This window comes from Gopherus evgoodei, chromosome 13 (assembly GCF_007399415.2).
Source record: "Gopherus evgoodei ecotype Sinaloan lineage chromosome 13, rGopEvg1_v1.p, whole genome shotgun sequence".
Lineage (NCBI taxonomy): Eukaryota > Metazoa > Chordata > Testudines > Testudinidae > Gopherus > Gopherus evgoodei.
In genome coordinates, this window is record NC_044334.1 from 27,001,755 (window position 1) to 27,020,675 (window position 18,921).

General features: G+C 49.8%; 2 protein-coding genes across 8 annotated transcripts in view; one reads left to right on the forward strand and one right to left on the reverse strand.

The window, feature by feature from the left end:
* The window catches only part of SLC8B1 (solute carrier family 8 member B1), a 28,332-nt gene extending 18,992 nt beyond the window's left edge, over window positions 1-9,340 (forward strand). For 3 of the 5 annotated variants that reach the window (XM_030583274.1, XM_030583271.1, XM_030583275.1), the window contains exons 6-12: window positions 566-733; window positions 919-1,026; window positions 1,139-1,201; window positions 1,610-1,740; window positions 2,653-2,794; window positions 3,703-3,824; window positions 4,233-5,422. In XM_030583274.1, coding sequence (XP_030439134.1) covers window positions 566-733; window positions 919-1,026; window positions 1,139-1,201; window positions 1,610-1,740; window positions 2,653-2,794; window positions 3,703-3,824; window positions 4,233-4,826 — 1,328 coding nt within the window. In that variant the 3' untranslated portion in view covers window positions 4,827-5,422. Of the gene's footprint in view, window positions 1-565; window positions 734-918; window positions 1,027-1,138; window positions 1,202-1,609; window positions 1,741-2,652; window positions 2,795-3,702; window positions 3,825-4,232; window positions 5,423-6,763; window positions 6,829-7,343 lie in introns of those variants that run through there. The other 2 variants (XM_030583273.1, XM_030583272.1) reach the window with 2 other exon arrangements.
* A 79-nt stretch (window positions 9,341-9,419) lies between these two features.
* The window catches only part of TPCN1 (two pore segment channel 1), a 56,842-nt gene continuing 47,340 nt past the window's right edge, over window positions 9,420-18,921 (reverse strand). For all 3 annotated transcript variants that reach the window (XM_030583267.1, XM_030583269.1, XM_030583270.1), the window contains 5 exons: window positions 17,997-18,065; window positions 17,247-17,331; window positions 16,049-16,185; window positions 14,670-14,750; window positions 9,420-12,306 (listed from right to left, as the gene is read on the reverse strand). In XM_030583267.1, the coding sequence (XP_030439127.1) occupies window positions 12,190-12,306; window positions 14,670-14,750; window positions 16,049-16,185; window positions 17,247-17,331; window positions 17,997-18,065 (489 nt within the window). In that variant the 3' untranslated portion in view covers window positions 9,420-12,189. The remainder of the gene's footprint in view (window positions 12,307-14,669; window positions 14,751-16,048; window positions 16,186-17,246; window positions 17,332-17,996; window positions 18,066-18,921) is intronic.

Here is an 18,921-nt window from a genome sequence, read left to right on the forward strand (position 1 = left end):
CCCAGCCACAGCTTGTCAGTCCCTCTCCATGCATGTCTCCTCTCTCCACTGCCCATGGCTCAGCTTCCTTTCTGGGAGGTGTTTTCCCTGGATCCGTTCCAGGCCCGATGGTTTCATAGCACCAGCCCGCAGCATGGTGCCTTGCTAACCAACTCTCCCTCACCCCCAGCATCTTGGTATAGACTACTCTTATGTGGTGGGCATGGTGTCCTGACTTCTGTCCCCCCAGCCCCACTCTCCAGTAGACAGGGTGGCCTCCTCTGAGATAATCATTGGTGCTGATGCAGGGCGTGGCCAGCAGGAGGTGCTGTAGGGTCAGAGTGCCTGTCAGCTCCTTGCTCTGAGGGGTCTGGTCCCCTGAGGTAGCAGGAACTCAGCGGTGGCTTTGCAACCAAGTCCCTCTGCCCTGGGCTTGATACCAGATGTGTTCCATTCGCCAGCTGCCCACCTGCAGACTTGCCAGGGCAGCGGGAGGTTGCCAGCAGCTCAGTGCCAGGGAGCTGGGGGAAGGGGGCTTCCTGCCAGCTGCCCAGCGGTGCTGACTTGGCCCCGTTTGTGTTCACAGGCGCGGGCGTGTTTGTGACCACGGTGGTGGCCGGTGGGATCGCCCTGCTCAAGCCCTTCACAGTGGCTTCCAGGCCGTTCCTCAGGGATGCCATCTTCTACATGGTGGCCGTGTTCCTGACCTTCACGATGCTGTACTTCCGGAGGATCACTCTGGCAGGGGCGCTGAGTAAGTCACTGGCCTGCAGCCGGCAGATCTGGGGGGGCAGGGAGCCAGTGGCAATAATCACCACCTGGGGGAGCGCTTTTGAGGGGTGCAAAGGAGCAGCTGGTGGAGGGTGAGATCCTGTGGCTGAGGGGGGTGGCGTGGACGGGGGAGGCTGAGTGTGAAGCTATTTCCCCCTCTCTGGCCAGGCTACCTCGGGCTGTACATCTTCTACGTTCTGACAGTCGTGATCTGCACTTGGATTCACAAAAGGCAACGTGGGGAAGGGTTGTCTTCTGCCGGCTCTGGCCAGCCAGGTAAGAGAGCTGCCATGCAGGGGACCCATCAGGCCTCTTGGGTCTCCACAAGCCACTCACGCTCTTGAGCTCCTTCAACATACCCACCTCCCCCTTCTCTCATCTCCTCCAGATCATGCGTCCGACCCAGAAGATGAGGATTCCCTCTCCTCCAGCGTTCACCGTGAGGAGTACGGTAGGTCTTTTCCTGGCCAGGTGGGGCTGCAGGGGCCAACCGGGACGTGCTCAGCATTGTCCACTTCCATCGTCATGAGTAGGCCGAGTGGGCCGTGAGCATCTGTGCTATTTCAGTGGCTCCCCAGTCGGCCATGCTTGTGCTCAGTCAGTGAGAAACCTGGGGCTTGGTGAACAGGGAGAATGGATTTTCCTTGTGTCAGGACAGAGCTGTCCCAGGCCAGAGCTGGGCTGAGGAACGAGCACCTACACCCATGTCCCCAAAAGGGGCTGATCATGCACCAATCCCCTTGGCAAATTTTGGACAGAAGAAGAAGAGCCTCCCAGGGACATAGAGTCCAGCAGGGTCCTTGTAGTCTGTGAAGCTTAAGAAAGCCAGCCCAGCTCAGCCTTTGTGCCTCTCTTGCAGAGGAGGAATACCGGCCCCTGCTCCCCTCCGAGGAGGGGACTCTACAGATCCTGACCAACTCCATGAACCCTCTGGATCGCAGGAAGTGGAGGAGGAAATCCTGCTACTGGAGATTCCTCAAGGTTTTCAAGGTGCCTTGGTCGCAGCCCCCTTGTGACTCCTCTAGCGCGTGGGACAGGAAGCTAGGTTTAGGGTGCAGTCTGGGGCATGCTGTAGACATGAGACACCCAAGGAAACAGAACATCCTTGCTGCTGACATAGACAGGTCCCCTCTCTCATTCTGCCAGCCCACTCCCAACAGGGGTAGAGAATCTTTGTAGGTCTCCCTTCAGCACAGGGAGGGGACCAGCCTCTCAGAGTGCAGCTCATGAAGGCTGGACACTTGAGCGATCTGGCTGAGCTGTCAGGAGCCTGCTATGATGCATCCCCGGAGCAACTTGCCCTGTATCTGCTGGACACAAAGGTAGGGGTGCTGGTCCAGTAGGCAGATCTCTCAGAGCTGGCCTGGATGTGAACTGGGGATAGAAGTGAAGGCTCCTGGCTCCCACTCCACCAGTCGCTTTCTAAGACCTCACCCCACATCCACCGGCAAAGTGTCCGGGTCACTCCCAGGAGTCTGGCTGGGTCCCCCAGGGTTGCACTGAGCCCTTCAAACTCCTCTTAGCCGAGAGAACTCTCCAGGCAGGGGAAGGCCAAGCGCAGAAGTCACAGCCCAAACAGTGAAACTTGGGTACGTAAGGAGGCAGCCCAAATCCACGGCTGGGCACCTCCGTAAACGGCCTGTTTTCATAAAGGGAGCCCCCCACCCCGCACTGAGAACAGGCCAGCACCAGGCCGGCAGGGATCGGCCTTTGAAAACGTTGGCCGGTGTTTCTGTGGGGATCTGCTGGGGGCCACACGAGAGCTCTCCCCGCAAACCTCTGGCTTTGGAGAGCGGGAGTTCTGCGAGGCTGGGGTCCGCGTGGAGAAGGCTGCTCTCTCCAAAGCCCACCTGCAAGTTCAACCTCATGTAAGCTGCCTTCTTGGGGGCGGTCTCTTCCCAGATGCCGGTGGAGTTCGTGATGCTGCTCACGGTGCCCGTGGTGGATCCCGATCAGGAGGACCACAACTGGAAAAGACCACTGAACTGCCTGCACCTGATCACCAGCCCTTTGGTCTGCATCCTCACGCTGAAATCTGGTGCCTGTAAGAACCTGGCGTGCTCCCAGCAGTACCCCCTTGGCAGAGCTCTGGTCCCACGTGCGGGCATTCCACGGCCATAGGCGGTGCAGCTAGCCCGGCTTTGCAGCTGGAATCGAAGGGAGCAAGCACAGCAGCTGCACCATGTGTCTGGGGCCAAGGCCGCTGGAGCGATCACTCAGGAAGTCGCGGCATTGCTCAACTGGTCCTCAGGCCGCGGGGCTCACTTCCCTCTCGAGTCCCAGCTTCTGCTGGGCGCCGCTCGGCTGTTCTCAGCGGTGAGCTAGAGAAACTGAGCACTGTGCTGGGGGCTGCCAGGAGAGCAGAGGCCCTGTTTGCTTTGCCTGGGTAGGGAAAAAAAAACCCATCAAGAAGAGGGATTTTAGCCCAAGATGTCCCTAATCCAGTATAATTGTGCACTGTTTCAATCAGCACTGTTCCTCCCCCCCCGCCCCCCAAACCCACCCAGAGGTGGCTGCATTTCAGTGCTGGGGGGAATCCTCAGCTGCTGTACAGCTGGTATATTTGGCTTTGCTGCAGCTGCTCTGACCATCCCACCCATACAAGTGGTGTTGGGGGAAGAGGTGGGGTGAGTGTGGAGTGCATTGTACTCTGGGAGTCCTCACCAGCAGAACTGCCTCTCGGGGGCCAGAACAAGCTCTTAGGCTAATTTAACTTGTATGAAGGATCCTGACCAGCCACAGGTTCGGGGGCTTGGAGCCCCCTGGCAGCCCATCCTTGAGCTCAGCTGAGGACTGAGACCCTGCTTTCTTCCATGGGTCCCTGGTGGGTCCCTCCATGGTCTGAGGGGCAGTTGGTGCCCACCTTGCCCAGTTGGGCACCAGGTTTTCCCAGCACCGGGACGTGCGAATCCTCATCATGGCTTTCTCTCTCCCTCCCCACCCCCCCTGCAGATGGGCTGTATAAAATCCAGGGGGTCTTCCCAGTCTGGGGCCTGGGAATCCTGATTGGTGCTTTCCTGGCTGCTATTGTCTTCTGCACTACAAAGAACGAGGAGCCACCCAAGTATCACTGTGTAAGGACCCCTGGCATCACAGCCTCCATCCGCCCCTCCCTGCCCATCAGCTCTGTGGCCCAGGGGGACACCGCCCCTCCCAATCCTTCAGCTCTGTGGCCACGAGGACCCCACTCCGGCCCATCTGCCCCTCTTCTACCCAGCCACAGGCCTGGCTCATGTTCTGGCTGCCTGTGGAGAAAGCCAGGCAGGGAAGGGACCCAGCCTCACTGCGACGCAATGCTAGCTGGTGAACTGTCCCTTGAGAGAGGGAGCCAGGCTATGCGCCAGCGCTGGGGTCAGGAGGACATTACAGAGCTGCTCCAGGGGGTCAGGAGGACATTACAGAGCTGCCCCAGGGGGTCTTCCACACAGCCTGGAGGCACTGATCTCAGTGTGGCCCTGCGCTCGCTCTCTCTCTCCTGGCAGGTGTTCGCCTTCCTGGGTTTCTTGGCCAGCGCCCTGTGGATTAACGCAGTCGCCACAGAAGTGGTCAACGTCCTGCGGACCTTAGGCGTAGTCTTCCAGCTGAGCAACACCGTGCTGGGCCTGACGCTGCTGGCCTGGGGGAACAGCATCGGCGGTGAGCGGATCTATGCGCGTGGCAGAGAGGAGGATTTCCCAGTGCAGGCTGGCTGGTCCCGGGCAGCATTTGCTGGCTCTGGAGCCAGGGGCAGGCCAAGCAGCAGGGACTTTAATCTGGGTCCAGCGTGTAGTCAGCTGTGTCCAAACCCCGGCACAGTGACCTTAGCAGCTGGTGTGGGTGGAGGACTCATGCCCCTCTGTTCTCCAGCAGGACCACATGGTGGGTTAAGCTTGGAATTCATGCCTCACAGTGGCAGTATCTTTGTGGCTTCCGTTGCCACCGTTACACCAAGAGCAGCCGCTAGCTGTTTTGCACATGTGGCATCCTTAATAGAGGATGTCCCCTTCAGTCCTGCCACCGATTCCCCGCAGCACATATGCTGCAAGGCACAAAGGCTGCCATGTACTGGGAAATACAGGATTTTGCCACTGTATTGATCTCACTGTTCTTGATGATGGTAGCTACGTGGTGGCATTTCCAGCAGGAGGTTATGGCAGGGAAGCAGCTTCCAGTGCTACAGACCACTTAGGAGCTGTTAGCCTGTGTCCTCTGCTTGTCTCCATGGAGGTGCCAGGGCTCCATTCCCAGCAGGCTGTGCCAACTCATGCACGAGAGTTTTCTGGTGCAACCTGCATCTAAACCAGGAGATGAGGGCTGCATCTCCCCCAGGACTTTTCCAGTGCACCTGTGGATACACACCGTCCTCTGTGCAGCAGATACACACCGTCCTCTGTGCAGCATGGCTGGGACTGCATGGCTGAGGAGTGAGCCAGTCCTCAACCACAAAAGCATTCACGCAGCATCCAAATCCCACTTAGGGACACCTCAAAAAAAGCCCACCTCTAAGAGATTGAGCCTTCCTTGCGCTGGGTCTCATGAGCTTAGAGGTTGCCATCTGCAACACTGGCGCATGCAGATGTTTGTTGTTCTTCCTTTGCAGACACTTTCTCAGACCTTACCATGGCGCGGCACGGATACCCCCGCATGGCCTTCGCTGCTTGCTTTGGGGGCATCATCTTCAGTATCCTTTCAAGCTTGAACTCCTTTGGGCAATTGCTAAATCAGGCAGCATGGCCTAGTGGATAGAGCTCTGGACCGGGCCGCAGGAATCCTGGGTTCTGTTCACAGCTCTGTCACTGACTTGCTGGGTGACTTTGGGCAAGTTTCTATGCCTCTATTTCCCCATCTGTAAAACAGGGATAACAATACTGACCTCCTTTGCCAAGCGCTTTGAGAGCTGATAAAAGCTAGGTGTTATTAAACTTTTAAACTTGTGCAGAGGAAAATCCCTGGGCACAACTCCCTGTTTTTTCCCTCTAGCTGTGTAGCTGCTGGGGTCAGGATCAGAGACTGGTGCAGACCTCACACTCGTCTCTTAGGAGTGTGTACCTCTGCATGCTGACACGTATAGAAGTCCCATGCAACTGCAGTTGGTCTAGGACCCCTCACAGGAGGTGTGATTGTGGGTAGGGTGGCTGGATGCACGAGCCCTCTGTTTCCAGAGTGAAGCCTAGGTTAGGAAGGGGATGTATGATTGAGGCACTCTGACAGAGCTGTGCCAAGGAAACTTACATGGACTCTGTCTGGTGTTAGCATGGGCTTAGCTTTGATTTTTAGTGCAGTGACCCACCCACCATCCCTGCCCAACATAGTCACAAGCCGAACCAATTGTAAATCACAGATTAAGTTGGACTTGGAACTTCAGGTGTTCAGTGTGGCATGCAGACCGTTAACCCTTGTAGGATCCAGGGCTGGTAGGCAGCAGTGGCTATACTGCACGGATGGGAAAACGGGGGTGGAGGGAGGGGGAGAGGGGAGGAAAGAGATTGTGACTTGGCCCAAACTACATGGCAAATTAGTGCCAGGGGCAGGATTAGACCCCAGGAGTTCCTGGCACCAAGGCCCTAGGTTCCCCCCGGCTGTGCTGAAAGTTCAGCACCTGCAATCAGGGAGTCTGGCTAGGTAAGGAAAACCAGGCCCATTTGCCCAGGGGAGGAACGTGTGCACCCCAGGAGGAGCCATCTGGACCCAGCACTAGAGGTGCCCTTTTTTACTCCTGCTCAGTTGATCTCTCAGCTAGTTGTAGGGTCCACCATCATGGTAGCAGCTGAGAGCTGGGGTGCAGCTGGCCTGTAGCCAGGTCTCTGAGCCATTTGCAGGCCCTGGATTGTAGGACTTTGTGGAGAAACAAGCCCTTTCTCCAGGGAATCAGGGCGGACAGGTCTCAGCTGTCTCTTCCTTCCCTCCTTCGCCAGGTTAGACTGGTCAAGCCCATGTCTCACCAGACAATCCAGCTGTTTGTTGGCCCACTTTTGCCCCCTAATGGCTAATTCCATTTCCTGCAGGGTTTTTTTTTCCCTGAGCCTGGCCACAGATATGCTGGTGGGAGTGGGACTGGGCTGTTTGCTGCAGATGACAAGTGGCCAGCTGATGGTAAAGGTAGGGCTGTCTCTCGCTGACTTCATGCTCCTCCTGTGCGCTGGTGAGTTGGCTTGTCTTGCTTTTACTCATCTGCTCTGAGCAGGGTTAGGTGATGCACTGGCTTAAACAACCAATGTCCATGTTACAGCTTCCACTTCTGTGCTGGTAAATGGTCGCTTTGAATTTTTGCCCCGTGTAGTTGTATGCTGGGGATGAACACCCATCGCTTTATGGTGGGAGCTGTGGGTGAAGACACAGCTGAGAGAGAAGGGAGAGCATTTCCACATCTAGAGTCAAATAGAGTGGTGGGCCCCTCATTGGAGACAAGGATTATCCTATCCCTTTTAGGATTTACTTCTGGAATCCCTGTTCTTGGAGTCTCAGAAGGGAATCTATTTCTGGCAGGTGGCTCCTGGCTGTACAAGATTGGTTGGTGGTATAGAAACCCAGAGTGCTGATGCACTGTATTGATGTACTGCTTCCTGAAGTAACCACGTGGCACCAAGAATTAACTCTTGCCTTTCCCTTCTCAGCTGGAGCTGGATGGTCTTCTGGTCTGGATTCTAGCTGGAGCACTGGGGCTGAGCCTGGTGTTTTCCTTCATAACAGTGCCGGCTCAGTGCTTCCAGCTGGGCCGAGGGTACGGAGTCTGCCTCCTCCTCTACTACCTGGCTTTCCTCACGGTAGCTTTGCTGACGGAGTTCAAGGTGATCCAACTCCCTGCCCTCTGACGGCATCGCCACCGGATGCCATCTTGTCTCTTAGCACCTCTGGTGAGAATGGTGGGAGCGGGTTGATGAGCCTGCAGGGCTTGGACCAACCTGCTGATGGTGAAGGGGCAAGAGGCGACGGTAGGACGGGCCAGATGCAGGTGAGCCACTAGCATGAGACTTTCCACATTCGCTGGCTGGACCAGTTCTATTCCCAGTGACTCATTGAAGGACACGCCACCGGGGAGATGAGGGACACGGAGCTCCCTTCCTGGTGAGCTCAGCTCTGGAAACGTATCCATTTCTCTACGCTGAAGGCATGACTACCATTGGAACATCCCACCTGGAGGGTGTGTGCTTTGGATCCTGTACACTAAGGTTCCTGTGACCCTGCCACCCCAGGAAAGGAAACTGGAGCATCAGGAGTTGAGGTTACATTGCTGCTCAGTTTAGCCATCCTCTAGGCCAGGGGCTACCCAGCCAAATGAGAGCTCAACCTAGGGCTGCCTGGACTTCGTCCCTGGGACTCCACTGCCAGTACTGATTTCCAATTGATTTTTGTAAGGAAAGGGATTATTTAGATTTAGAATAGGGGCTGGTTTGTTAATTAAAGATTGGTTTTCAGAGGAAGGCTTTGCATTACATTACAAGTGGGGATCAGTTTAAATCCCTGCTGCCGTAAGTGGCATTTTGCAGCTGCACGGAAAGGGGGAGGTGTTACCCTTCCCCCTATAGGACAAGTGATCGTTATTCATGGCACAATAAAGCGATTCTGTGAAATGACTGTTTCAGTGCAACTTTGAAAGACTTCTCAGTGTTCCAGTGGCTTCGATACGTACCCTTTCAGCCTTTGGAAACCTAGGTTAGGCTGAGATGCTTTATGGAAGGGCTGCAAAATAAAACAGTGGTTTCTGCATAGTGCGGTCGTGGTCCATCACTGGGCTCACAGGAGCTATTACAGCACATCTGTCCAGCCATGGAGCAGTGGGGAAATAGATCGCTACAGGGGCAAATGCAGCAGCGCTGTAGCAGAAGCTTGTACCATACCCAGCTGTACTGGGAGTACATTTAAATTTGCTCTAGTGCTGACGGGAAGTAGCAGTCGTCTCCCTTCAATAGTGAAGGACCTCTGAACAGCAGTCACATGTGGATTAGTTTGCCATTAAAGAAAAAAACAATCCTGGTTTTCTAGGAAATTGCATTGTCATGACTTTCTTTAATCCTGTGTCAGCACTGTGCTTGGACTGAATGACCACAAGGGTTAGTCATGGGCCTTGTGCAACAGGGATGGCAAGAAGCCTGGTGAAATAAACTTATCCATCAACATACAGGCAGCCCAGGGAGTGGAGACTGCCTGAGGGGGAGAGGAAATAGTGGTGAACATGTATAAAAGCTTAACGGTTCGAGTTGTGGCCGCTTCGAATGCCCAGAAAAGTGAACTGCACAGTTCTAAGAGATTGTTTTCAGGTGCCAAATCTGCACAAGATTTAAAAACCATCTAAAGGAATATTTGAGAAAAAAAAAAGCCCATTTTCAAAAGTGACAGGCACTTCGAATCTTAAATTGCACTGAAAGTCAGTGAGACCTGGGCTCCTAAGTCACATACAAAAATGGGATCTAGGCACTTCTGAAAATTTCACTCTAGACCACAAGGGATAACTCTGGTGGGTTGGAGAAAGGGAGCAGCCAGTTTACAAATTCCTAGGGTTACTTAGCATTTTAAATGCATCGCAGCAGAAGTTTCCGGCAGCTTTTAGAGTGGGGGCAACGGGAGGGGGGGTCTCTGTACCTAGCGACTGCAATCTAAGGAGGACAGGGATCCTCTCAGTTTGCCAGTAGCTCACCCACAAACCAACTAGTTCTTGAAACGGACACAGGAAAGAGGAGCTGAGGCAGCTCTCTATGTAGCAGAGGATGTTTTTATTAATGTGCCTGAAAATCTACAGACTGTTGTACAGACATGTCCATAAAGTTATTTATAAACAAACCACCAGCGTACAAAACTCTGCAGTGTTTCCTCCCTTATCCCTACAAAATGATTGTCTTTGTAGTCACAGTAAGTCAGTGTCTAAGAAGGGGATGGGGAGGACAATTGGAAGGGGATGCCCCGTACTCAGACTTTTTTCCCTTGCGACTGTTAAGTCATTTGGAAAAAGTAACTGCTACAAACCTCCTCAGTTTAAAAAACAAACAAACAAAAAAAAATACAGCGCATATTTCAGGCCAGATCCAAATCTCAGCAATAAAACCACAGAAGGCAGAGTAGCACTTTTACTCTGGAAAACGTCTTTCAGCAATCCTGTGCACCCTTCATCACGAGGTCTCTCCCGAAAACTCCATGTTCTGCATGTTCATACCCCCTTCATATAGTCCCGTGCCCACCAGGAGTGCAAAAAGGCCTGAATGATGGCTTTGAAAATCATCTTTTTTTTCTTCCCTAACAGCTGCATTTGTTTTTAACCCTTGCAATCCTGGTGCTTTCCATCCTGCCAGCAATAGGAGTTGTGCTTGTGCAGCATCTAGAGACTAGTGTAGAGTGAAACACCAGAGCTAGCATTCCATGTGTAGCAGCAGATGTGCTATTTTCAGTGCTCCTCATCAGGGAGTGCCCTGGACGTGATCTACACGATTTGGAAAATGGCCCCGGTTTCTCAAGAGGCAAACTTGGCAGGGCTCAAGGGTCACGTCGTAACTCCGGAGTCCATTGCACACAGAAAGGAAGCAAAGAGTTTCATTTGAGAATCCAATGAATGCCAGAATGCAGCAGCGAGGACAAGCAGCATGCAGTGGGTGCAGGCATGGTGACTACCATCTCATTCACTTACCCAGAACACACTGAACCACTACCCGGGGGAGGGGGGGGACGGGGGTTGTCAAAAGCATGTGAGACTTAAGCCATCAGGAACTGGGCTCTTAAGACATTAAGATGTTTTTGAAAAAAATCTCACCATAGGCCATAATGGGAATGGCAGAGCAGCTCCTAAATGAACAGTGCAGCCAGCTGTGGAAACGCTTTCCCTTCCCTCAGTATAGTGCAATATGGTCCTTCACAGTGGGTCTATAACTCCAAGGATGAGGGGGCATTACCTTACGATTAATGCTGTCTGATTTAGGAGGGAGGCATTTCCTATGCAATAGCTTTGGAGTGCAGATTGCCAAAGGGATTCCTAAAAGCTCTCACTTCATTTAGAGGGATCTACCCACCCGAGACAGCAAATTTAAAAGGTGAGATGCCATGGCAACCTCTCCTTTGACCTGCCAGTGCACATGTGCCATGACTACATGTTTTTATAATACTGAGCACTTTCCATCCACAGACTGTGGCGTGCTTTACCCAAGTGGGTTTTGTTACTCCCAGTGTGTGGAAATAGAAGCACACAGAGATTAAGTGACCTTGCCCATGGTCACAGAGCAAGTCAGAGCAGAGAACAGAGGCTGACTATGTATGATACAAAAGGACAGGTGGATGGAAGAGTTTTCCACATCTCTAAGTCCAGTTCTCCCATTAGAAAAGCTTCCCAAACTGGCTCCGATTCATAAAACAGTGGTTCCCAGAGCTGGCAAAGTTTTTGCAAGAGAGAAGGCAAAGAAGGAGAAAAGTTCCCTTGTGGTCACATCAACCTACCTGGGAAATCAAAGGCAACATTACCCTGGTGGTGATTGTACAGAGGTGCTGTGCAGGCGCATATGCACACACCTCCCCAGCACTTCTCAATCCAGCCCCACATGAAGCTCAATCACTAACCTTGTGATGTCTCATTCTCATACCAGGCAAAGATCTTCCGCTTATAAACTGGAGGGTGGAATGGCAAAGGCTCAGAATCACCGTCCTGTGGAATTTGCATCTCACCTACTAACAGATCACCAGAGTTTTGGGATTTGTCAAATGGCTCCCAGCCTGCATAGCACAGAACACTAGAGAGAGAACTTGGATAGCTTCAACAAGGGCATTGCTCCAGAACTCTGTCAAGTTTCATAATTTTTAGTAAGGATCCAAAGAACTACTGGAGCTCAGTTCTACAGCCATCCTCCAAAGAACAGATTTAAGAGGTTGGATGATCTACTGAGGAATGAAACAGGGAGTGTCTCTAGAATGGTCACTAAGCCTAGGTAGTTAGGAAGAGGCAGAATGGGTGTAGATTAAAGTGGTAAACTTCTCATCCAACCCCACCTTGCTGGATACTAGTTGGGGAGGGAAATACAAACTTGCTCCCTGATTCTTTTACTTAAGAATTAATGGGTTAAATAAACTATATTTTAAGCACAGGATTTCAATATTAGCAGCCGGGTTCAGTATTATTTCCTTCTTCCAAAGGATTAAATATCCCTCCCCATGGTTTCCGACTGGTAAAACTAGTCGTAGGCCTGTGTTGGGGAAGCATAAACCAGGAAGAACAACAGAGTATTCTGCACCAGATGGTCATCAGTCACAGTTGCAGTGTAGGGTCTTGCTGAAGGGTTATATTATAACATATATATATTTTTGGTTCCAGCAGTCCTATTTTGAGTCCTCCGAGTCTTTGCTTTTCATTTATTCAAAGCAACTCATGATGTCTTCCGGGGAAGAGATGTTTAAAACCAAAACGTGACTGATATACTGACTATATCTATATACATTATAAAATACTACGGGATTATTGCATAGAAGAATGGTTTGCACTAGCTTGGCCTAGGTAACTGTTTGCGAGCGCTGCCTGAGGCCCGAGGACAGCATGCGGTTGCCGGACGGGAAGACATCTTCTTGCCACTGATATTCTTCTTTTCTGGAATGCTCTTCATACCACTCCTGAACAGAGGGAAGAACACACCCAATGAGAGAAGTCTCTTTGCCATACCACACAACTCTCCTTCAGGCCCCTCTTGTTGTCCTGAACAGCCACCCTCTCCCCTTTCCCTGTGAAACACAAGAGGGGTCCAATACATCTCAAGTGCTTTGGCAGTAGTAAATAGCGAGGGCTTAGTTACACTCTCGCTTTTCAGGCTTCTATAAAACTCTGTTTTTCCTCCAAGGCAGAGTTTGGATACAACTGGAGCTGCTGTCAGGAAAGAGCTAACTAGAGCATCACTAACATTTGCAGGATGGAAGCCCTGAGCTCTCAACTCCTGGTTAATGCTTTGAACCCATCACCCCACATGCAGTTTGCAACAGCAGGATGCACTGGGAAATCCTGGGGAAAAGGTGTTTCATCTTTCAGTGACATGCCTCCTTTGCAGGCGTTTAAGATTCATTTGCTAAGGACAGACTGGTCATTTCATTCGCTATAAATTAGAAGATTCTCAGGAAATTCTGACCAACACTAAAGATAAGCACCAGGGTAACACTCATTGTAGGAGCCACAGGTCATCACACTGCTAGCAAGAGAAGGGACACCAGAAAGATGCAGAGAATAACTCCTTTGGCATCCATCATCATCAAATTAGTCGTGACAAATTCCTGTGGAGTTAATGGCCCCTTCCCTCCAGAGAGGGATTTTTCTGGTGCAGTCCTCTCAGTGTACGAGCCTACCAGTGTTTGAAAAGGCTCCTGATGTTTAGAGCATGTCAGCAGCTTTTCAACAAGAGGTTTTTGTTAAAACCAAAATTTTGTGGAAATGTTTTGGTTTCGCCTGAACTTTCACTGGGGAGCGCGAGTGCCCACGCGCCCTTAGAACAAGTAGTTGCCCGGTGGTTTCGTAGGAGATCCCAGTTCAAGTTCCTGCTCAATCAGGCAGGGCCAGGTCTCAAACGTGGAGATGCCCTAACCACTGGACTATTAGGTAGCTTGGAGTGGTTGGTCAGTCTCTTGCTCTCTCATTTCTGAAAGGTCTTTGTTTAGTTCAACATTTGTGACCCATGTCAAACTGTTCATTCTTCATCAAACGGAATGCTTCTTTTCCAGTCAGCCCTGGTGATTTCACACTAAGCCTCCAAGGAAATCAAATGGCCGGAGTGCACCCACAGTTTGCACTGCTCATTAGTGAGCCCCTGCCAACTGACCCAGGAGAGGTGAGGCGGGAGAGGGCAGGCTCAAGAGAAGGAAGGATGATGCCACCCTCCACTTGCTCAAGCGGTGAAATAGTCTATGCCCACAGCTCAGACTGACTACAGAGGATTAGCATGATAGGAGTACCTCAGGGTTAAGAGTGGAGTTCAGCCTCCATAACCACTAAGACCATGGTCTCTCCATCTGACATGGACAAGGGTACCCTATCACGGTGCTATTTAATGGAGTAAATAAGACTAATAACTGACGTAAAAGAAATTGGTAAAGATGGAAGCATGAAAACAACTGTCCTTTGCAGCAGAGACCTTCTATGGTTGAAGAATATTATCAGGAACTGCTTCATCAGTTAATCTAGGTCCACGTTTACACTACAGCCTATGTTGGTATAATTTGTGTCATTCAGGGGTGTGAATAAGCCACTCCTGAGTGATTTAAATTATACCAACCTAAGCGTTGGTGTAGACTGTGCTGTGTGAGCAGGAGAGCTTCTCCTGCCACTCATGGTAATTAAGTAATTGCATAATGGAGTAATTAAGGTGATGGGAGAACTCTCTCCTATTAGCTCAGAGCAGTGGTTCTCAAACTTTTGTACTGGCGATGCCTTTCACACAGCAAGCCTCTGAGTGTGGACCCCCCACTCCCCCACGTAAATTAAAAATGTTTTTATATATTTAACACCATTATAAATGCTGGTGGCAAAGCGAGGTTTGGGGTGGAGGCTGACAGCTTGCAACCCCCCATGTAATAACCTCGTGACCCCCAGTTTGAGAACCCCTGGCTTAGAGCAGCTGCACCACTTAAGCTGTGTAGCGTAGCCATAGCTTAGGTGTTTTTAATCCTTATTCTTCACCTCCTGCCCTGAACTGCCAGGCAATGTTGCTAGCACTGGTAAATGTGTGTTGTGTTTCACCCTGGAGCACACTTCATTTCAGTGGCACGCACAGTTTGCGAAGCACTTTGGTCTGTAAGGGGCTACATAAATTTAAGAGGTTATGAATATTGTGAGATGACCTTTATATACTGTATATTCTGCAGAGCATCCTGCTGTCTGGTTCTTCTGGGTGGAAGACTCCCAACATTTAAAGAATGATTAAACATTCTAACTAATGGACAGTGTCCTGCTAATCAGAAACTTATGAGGATGTTTGCAACTTGATGTTTCCTACCTGTATCTCCTCCTCGTACATTTTCATACTTAAGTCACTTTTGGTCCTCGATCTCCATCCCAGAAACAGCATCGATGTTTGCTGAGAAGACAAAAGTAGAGATATTAATAACAATGGGAAAAAGAACCCAGGTCCTTCAACAACTCCCTGCCCTACTAGGTCACAACTAGGTCAGTGGTGAGATGAGAATCCAAGTTTCCTGAGGGAGACTGTGCCTAACTAAACTTTCCTCGTTCACCTATACCTGCTAGCTTACTCAAGGGATCTTGTTAGTTTCAACCCATACAAGCAGAGAGTAACAGCCTAAGTTTCTGTGACACCATTTTGGGTTATTTATAATTGAGAAGTATTAAGAATATCCCTACAGTTACTGGTTTATTTTGGGTTATTTATAATTGAGAAGTATTAAGAATATCCCTACAGTTACTGGTTTAACTTTCTTATTTGGACTGTTATTTAAACTTTTCTTTTAAATGGACATGGTTGAGGTTAGAGCCATTTTTAGACCAAATATCTTGAAAACTGCCTCTTCTTTGGCAGATGTAACTGTCAAGATTCCAGATCTGAATTTTACCTGTGTGTACAATTGCTCAACATTTAAATACCCCAGCAATGAGAAATGCAGCAAGCCAACTGATGCAAATATGCTGTTATCTAGTACAGCAAGTCTGGTGGCTACAAATTCATGGGGTGGGATGGAAGGGGCAAATTCCAGCTATTACAAAGATCAGTTTAAAGTCTCCCAGCATCATGAGAGACAGAGCTCTTGAAGGGAAGAGTTTCCAAGGTCACTTCATTTTCAGACTTGACAATATCCCTTTTGCGATACCAGTGGTACAAGTAATTGCCATTGTCTACAGAGAAGCAAGCCTGAAGCTTGGAACTGACAGAGTTCTATTATTGCACAATGCTTCAGAACTGTATGGACACAATGGTACAATAGTGAGTCGGGTAAAAAAAATAGATGGGGCAGCACAGGTGAATTACAGGATAGTAACTGCAGTATTAGGAACGCTCAGAAAACAGAATGCTCCTTCCAGTGGGGTCAGCTGGCCAGGATGGCTCTTAGCAATGTATATTCTGTATAGTGAGATAGGTCCTGATCAATGCTCTCTGGAATACAGTGGGAATTCAGCCCAATGCCCTGGGAATTGAACTGCAGTTGCTTCAGTGCAATGAGTTTTAAGTGCTAATCTGCAGGGCACCAATCCAGAGTCCCTTCTACACAGCAGATTCTAACAAGAACCAAAGGCGTATGTGGAAAGAGGCTCCTGCTGCACCCTAGCAGAAGAGCTCCTTTAAACCCCACAGCTGTGCCTCTGCATGTTGCACCACAGAAGTGCAGGGATTGTGGCCTGAATCCCAGCTTCTCTCTTTACCTCATATTTGTCCATTTGTGCAATGACCTTCAGCAGCGGGGCAATTTCAGAGGCAGCACAATTCCGTCTGTAGAGCTCAATTACGCCTGCCATTTCCTCTTTGGAGATCTCCTTCTCCAGGACAATGCCATTGTCTTCTTCAGAGGGAGGGAAAGAAAACAAGGAGAAGACATTGGGAAGTCACAATTTTAAATCAGCAATGGCAATAATCCTAAAGGTTTTCAGTGATAAGGGCAGAAGGGACCACTGTGATCATCTAGACTGACCTCCCATATAGCATAGGCCAGAGAACATCCATGAATTCTTGTTTGAACTAGGGCATATCTTTTAAAAAAAACATCCAGTCTTTATTTAAAACCTGCCAATGATGGCGAATCCATCACAATCTTTGGGAAATTGTTCCAATGACTAATTACTCTCACTGTTACAGGTTTACTTCTCTTTTCCAGCCTGACTTCGTCTAGCTTCAGCTTCCAGCTGCTGAATCTTGTTATATCTTTGTCTGTTAGGCTGAAGAACCCATTATCAAATTGTTGTTGCCCACGTAGGTACTTATAAACCATCAAGTCACCCCTTGGCCTTCTCTTTACTACACTAAATAGATCAAACTCCTTGAGACTGTCACTACAGGGCTTGCTTCCCAATCCTTTAATCATTTTTGGGACTCTTCTGAAGCTTCATAGCACACAGCTGACTGTACAGGAATAAACAGGAAGCCAGTCAAGGTGTTGACTTATTCCTTTAGAGGCATATGCCCAACCTCTTCAGAGCGAGAGCTGGCAAGGGAAGCCACATCTTACCAACAAGTTAGAAAAGAACAACCAATCAGGAGATGGCAGATAAGTCAGACTGGGAGGGTTTTTCTAGTTCCTATGATGTTTGGGGCCAAAGGTCTGATTTTTAAAAAAAGAAGGACCTATACCTCATAGCCTATTTTGTGTGCACTCAATTGGGAGTGCAAATAACCACAGTTACAACTGCTGCCATTGGATATTCAGCTACCTGAGCTGGATGCAATCGGGCAGCTTGATATTTAAATACAGCAACTGCAGTTATTTGCAACCACAGATTTGTGGGTGCATGCAAGGTGGTTACAAAATCAGGCCTTTCCTGTTCAGTCATTTTCTCTCATATGCACAAGCCAGACTTTGGGAGCAAAGATATACAGACCAGCAGGCTGGCCAGGCCTGGCACTAACCTTCTGAACCTTGGTTCTTTCGGGTGTAGTTCATGCGGAATACAAAAGCCTCCAGTATAAAGGCCACAATGATCGTCATCACCACCTGGGAAGGGAGCCAGAATGAATAGAGAACGTCACAAGGTTTGGAACTGCAGCGTCCTTCCAAGTCTGGTTCTAACTGAACTGCACTTGAATTCCTGCTGCTTCCCTTCACTCCTCCTTTCAGCAGAGGGAGTGTACAAATCCTAATCCATGAGTCTAGGTGGTGTGTTTGTGTAACAGCCTGCCAGTGAACTGGGAATGGGCGGTATGACAAGATGTATGCAGTGATGCCCCCCACTATAACTCCCATCCAGACACAGACACTCCCTGGGTTGCGCAAACCCGACTTACAGAAATGTGGACTTATGGAAAAAGTTCCATAAGTTGTTTTTTTGTTTTTGTTTCTTTTTGGGGTGAGAGGGGAGAAACATAATTGTCAGAGACACATTCCTGACTTATGAAAAACTCGACTTATGCAAGGCATTCCGGAATAGAACACTAGCATAAGTCAAGGAGCTTCTGTACACAATGTGTCGATTCTGGCAACACTTGTAGTTTTTGCCATACCAAAGTTAGTGTAAGTGATTTGGACACATGCCTCTTTCTGAGCTACATTTCATAAAGAGGAGAACTTCCCTAATTGGCCATGGATTCTTCCATTAGAGTGCAGCAAGACTGCCGCTGGCATTTAGAGATTTTTCCATCAAAAGTGCACGGAGAACCTACCATGGTCACGATATAGAAGATCATGAAGTAGAGGCGGCTCCAGTGAGAGGTTTGCGAGGTCACCCCTTCCTAGGGGCAGAAGAGGGAGGAGTTCAGTGGCAGGCAAAGAGGAGGGAAGCTGCCATCAGTCCCCTTGAGAACAGACAAAGCAGCACGGTCCCCAAAATATAAATCTGTACCTCATGACATAAAGGACAAGTAGTGCACCTCATGTATCTAACCCCAGGGACTGCATCCACCATATTCAAAGTCCCAGCAGGTCCCTGGGCCTGAAGCCCTTCCCCTAAAGGATTGAACACAGATTCCCATATAGTACTTTGAAGTGTAAATACTCACACAATGGTGATGAGTGCTACAGAAAAGTGTAAAGACAGCAGTCTCTCTACATATCTAGCTAACAATATACAGCATGGTGCCTGGGACAAGCTATAGTACAGAGGTGCTTGAAGAGGTCACTAAGACCCTTACACCGAAGGTACAACAGGTCTACCATAATGCATTCAGAATTCATTAGATCAGGGATCCTGAGGTTACTCCTAATGCAGATTTCCTGCATAGTATTACAGAGAATGGCAGTCATTCGACCAGATAGAGCAAGGTGGGAGGAGGAGAGAAGAAATCAGAAGACTGATGAGAAACCTCATTGAGCAATACATGAAGTAAAAGGGCAGCATTCAGAATCTTCCATCTTCTCCCTAAACCATTCAGAATTGCTCAATAGCTGTATCACATGCTGTACAAGAGCCAAAAGGTACAGTGCTGAGCCAGCCAGTGGGGTCAGAATACCCGAGTGATGGTACTGGGGAGGACAGCTCCTGGCAGGCAGCTAACAGTGCCACCCGTGTGAGCCAAAGCTGGCCATTTTCCATCAGAGTGATGAAAAAGGATCTGTGCTAAAGAGAATCTTTCCCTGAAGAATTGATGA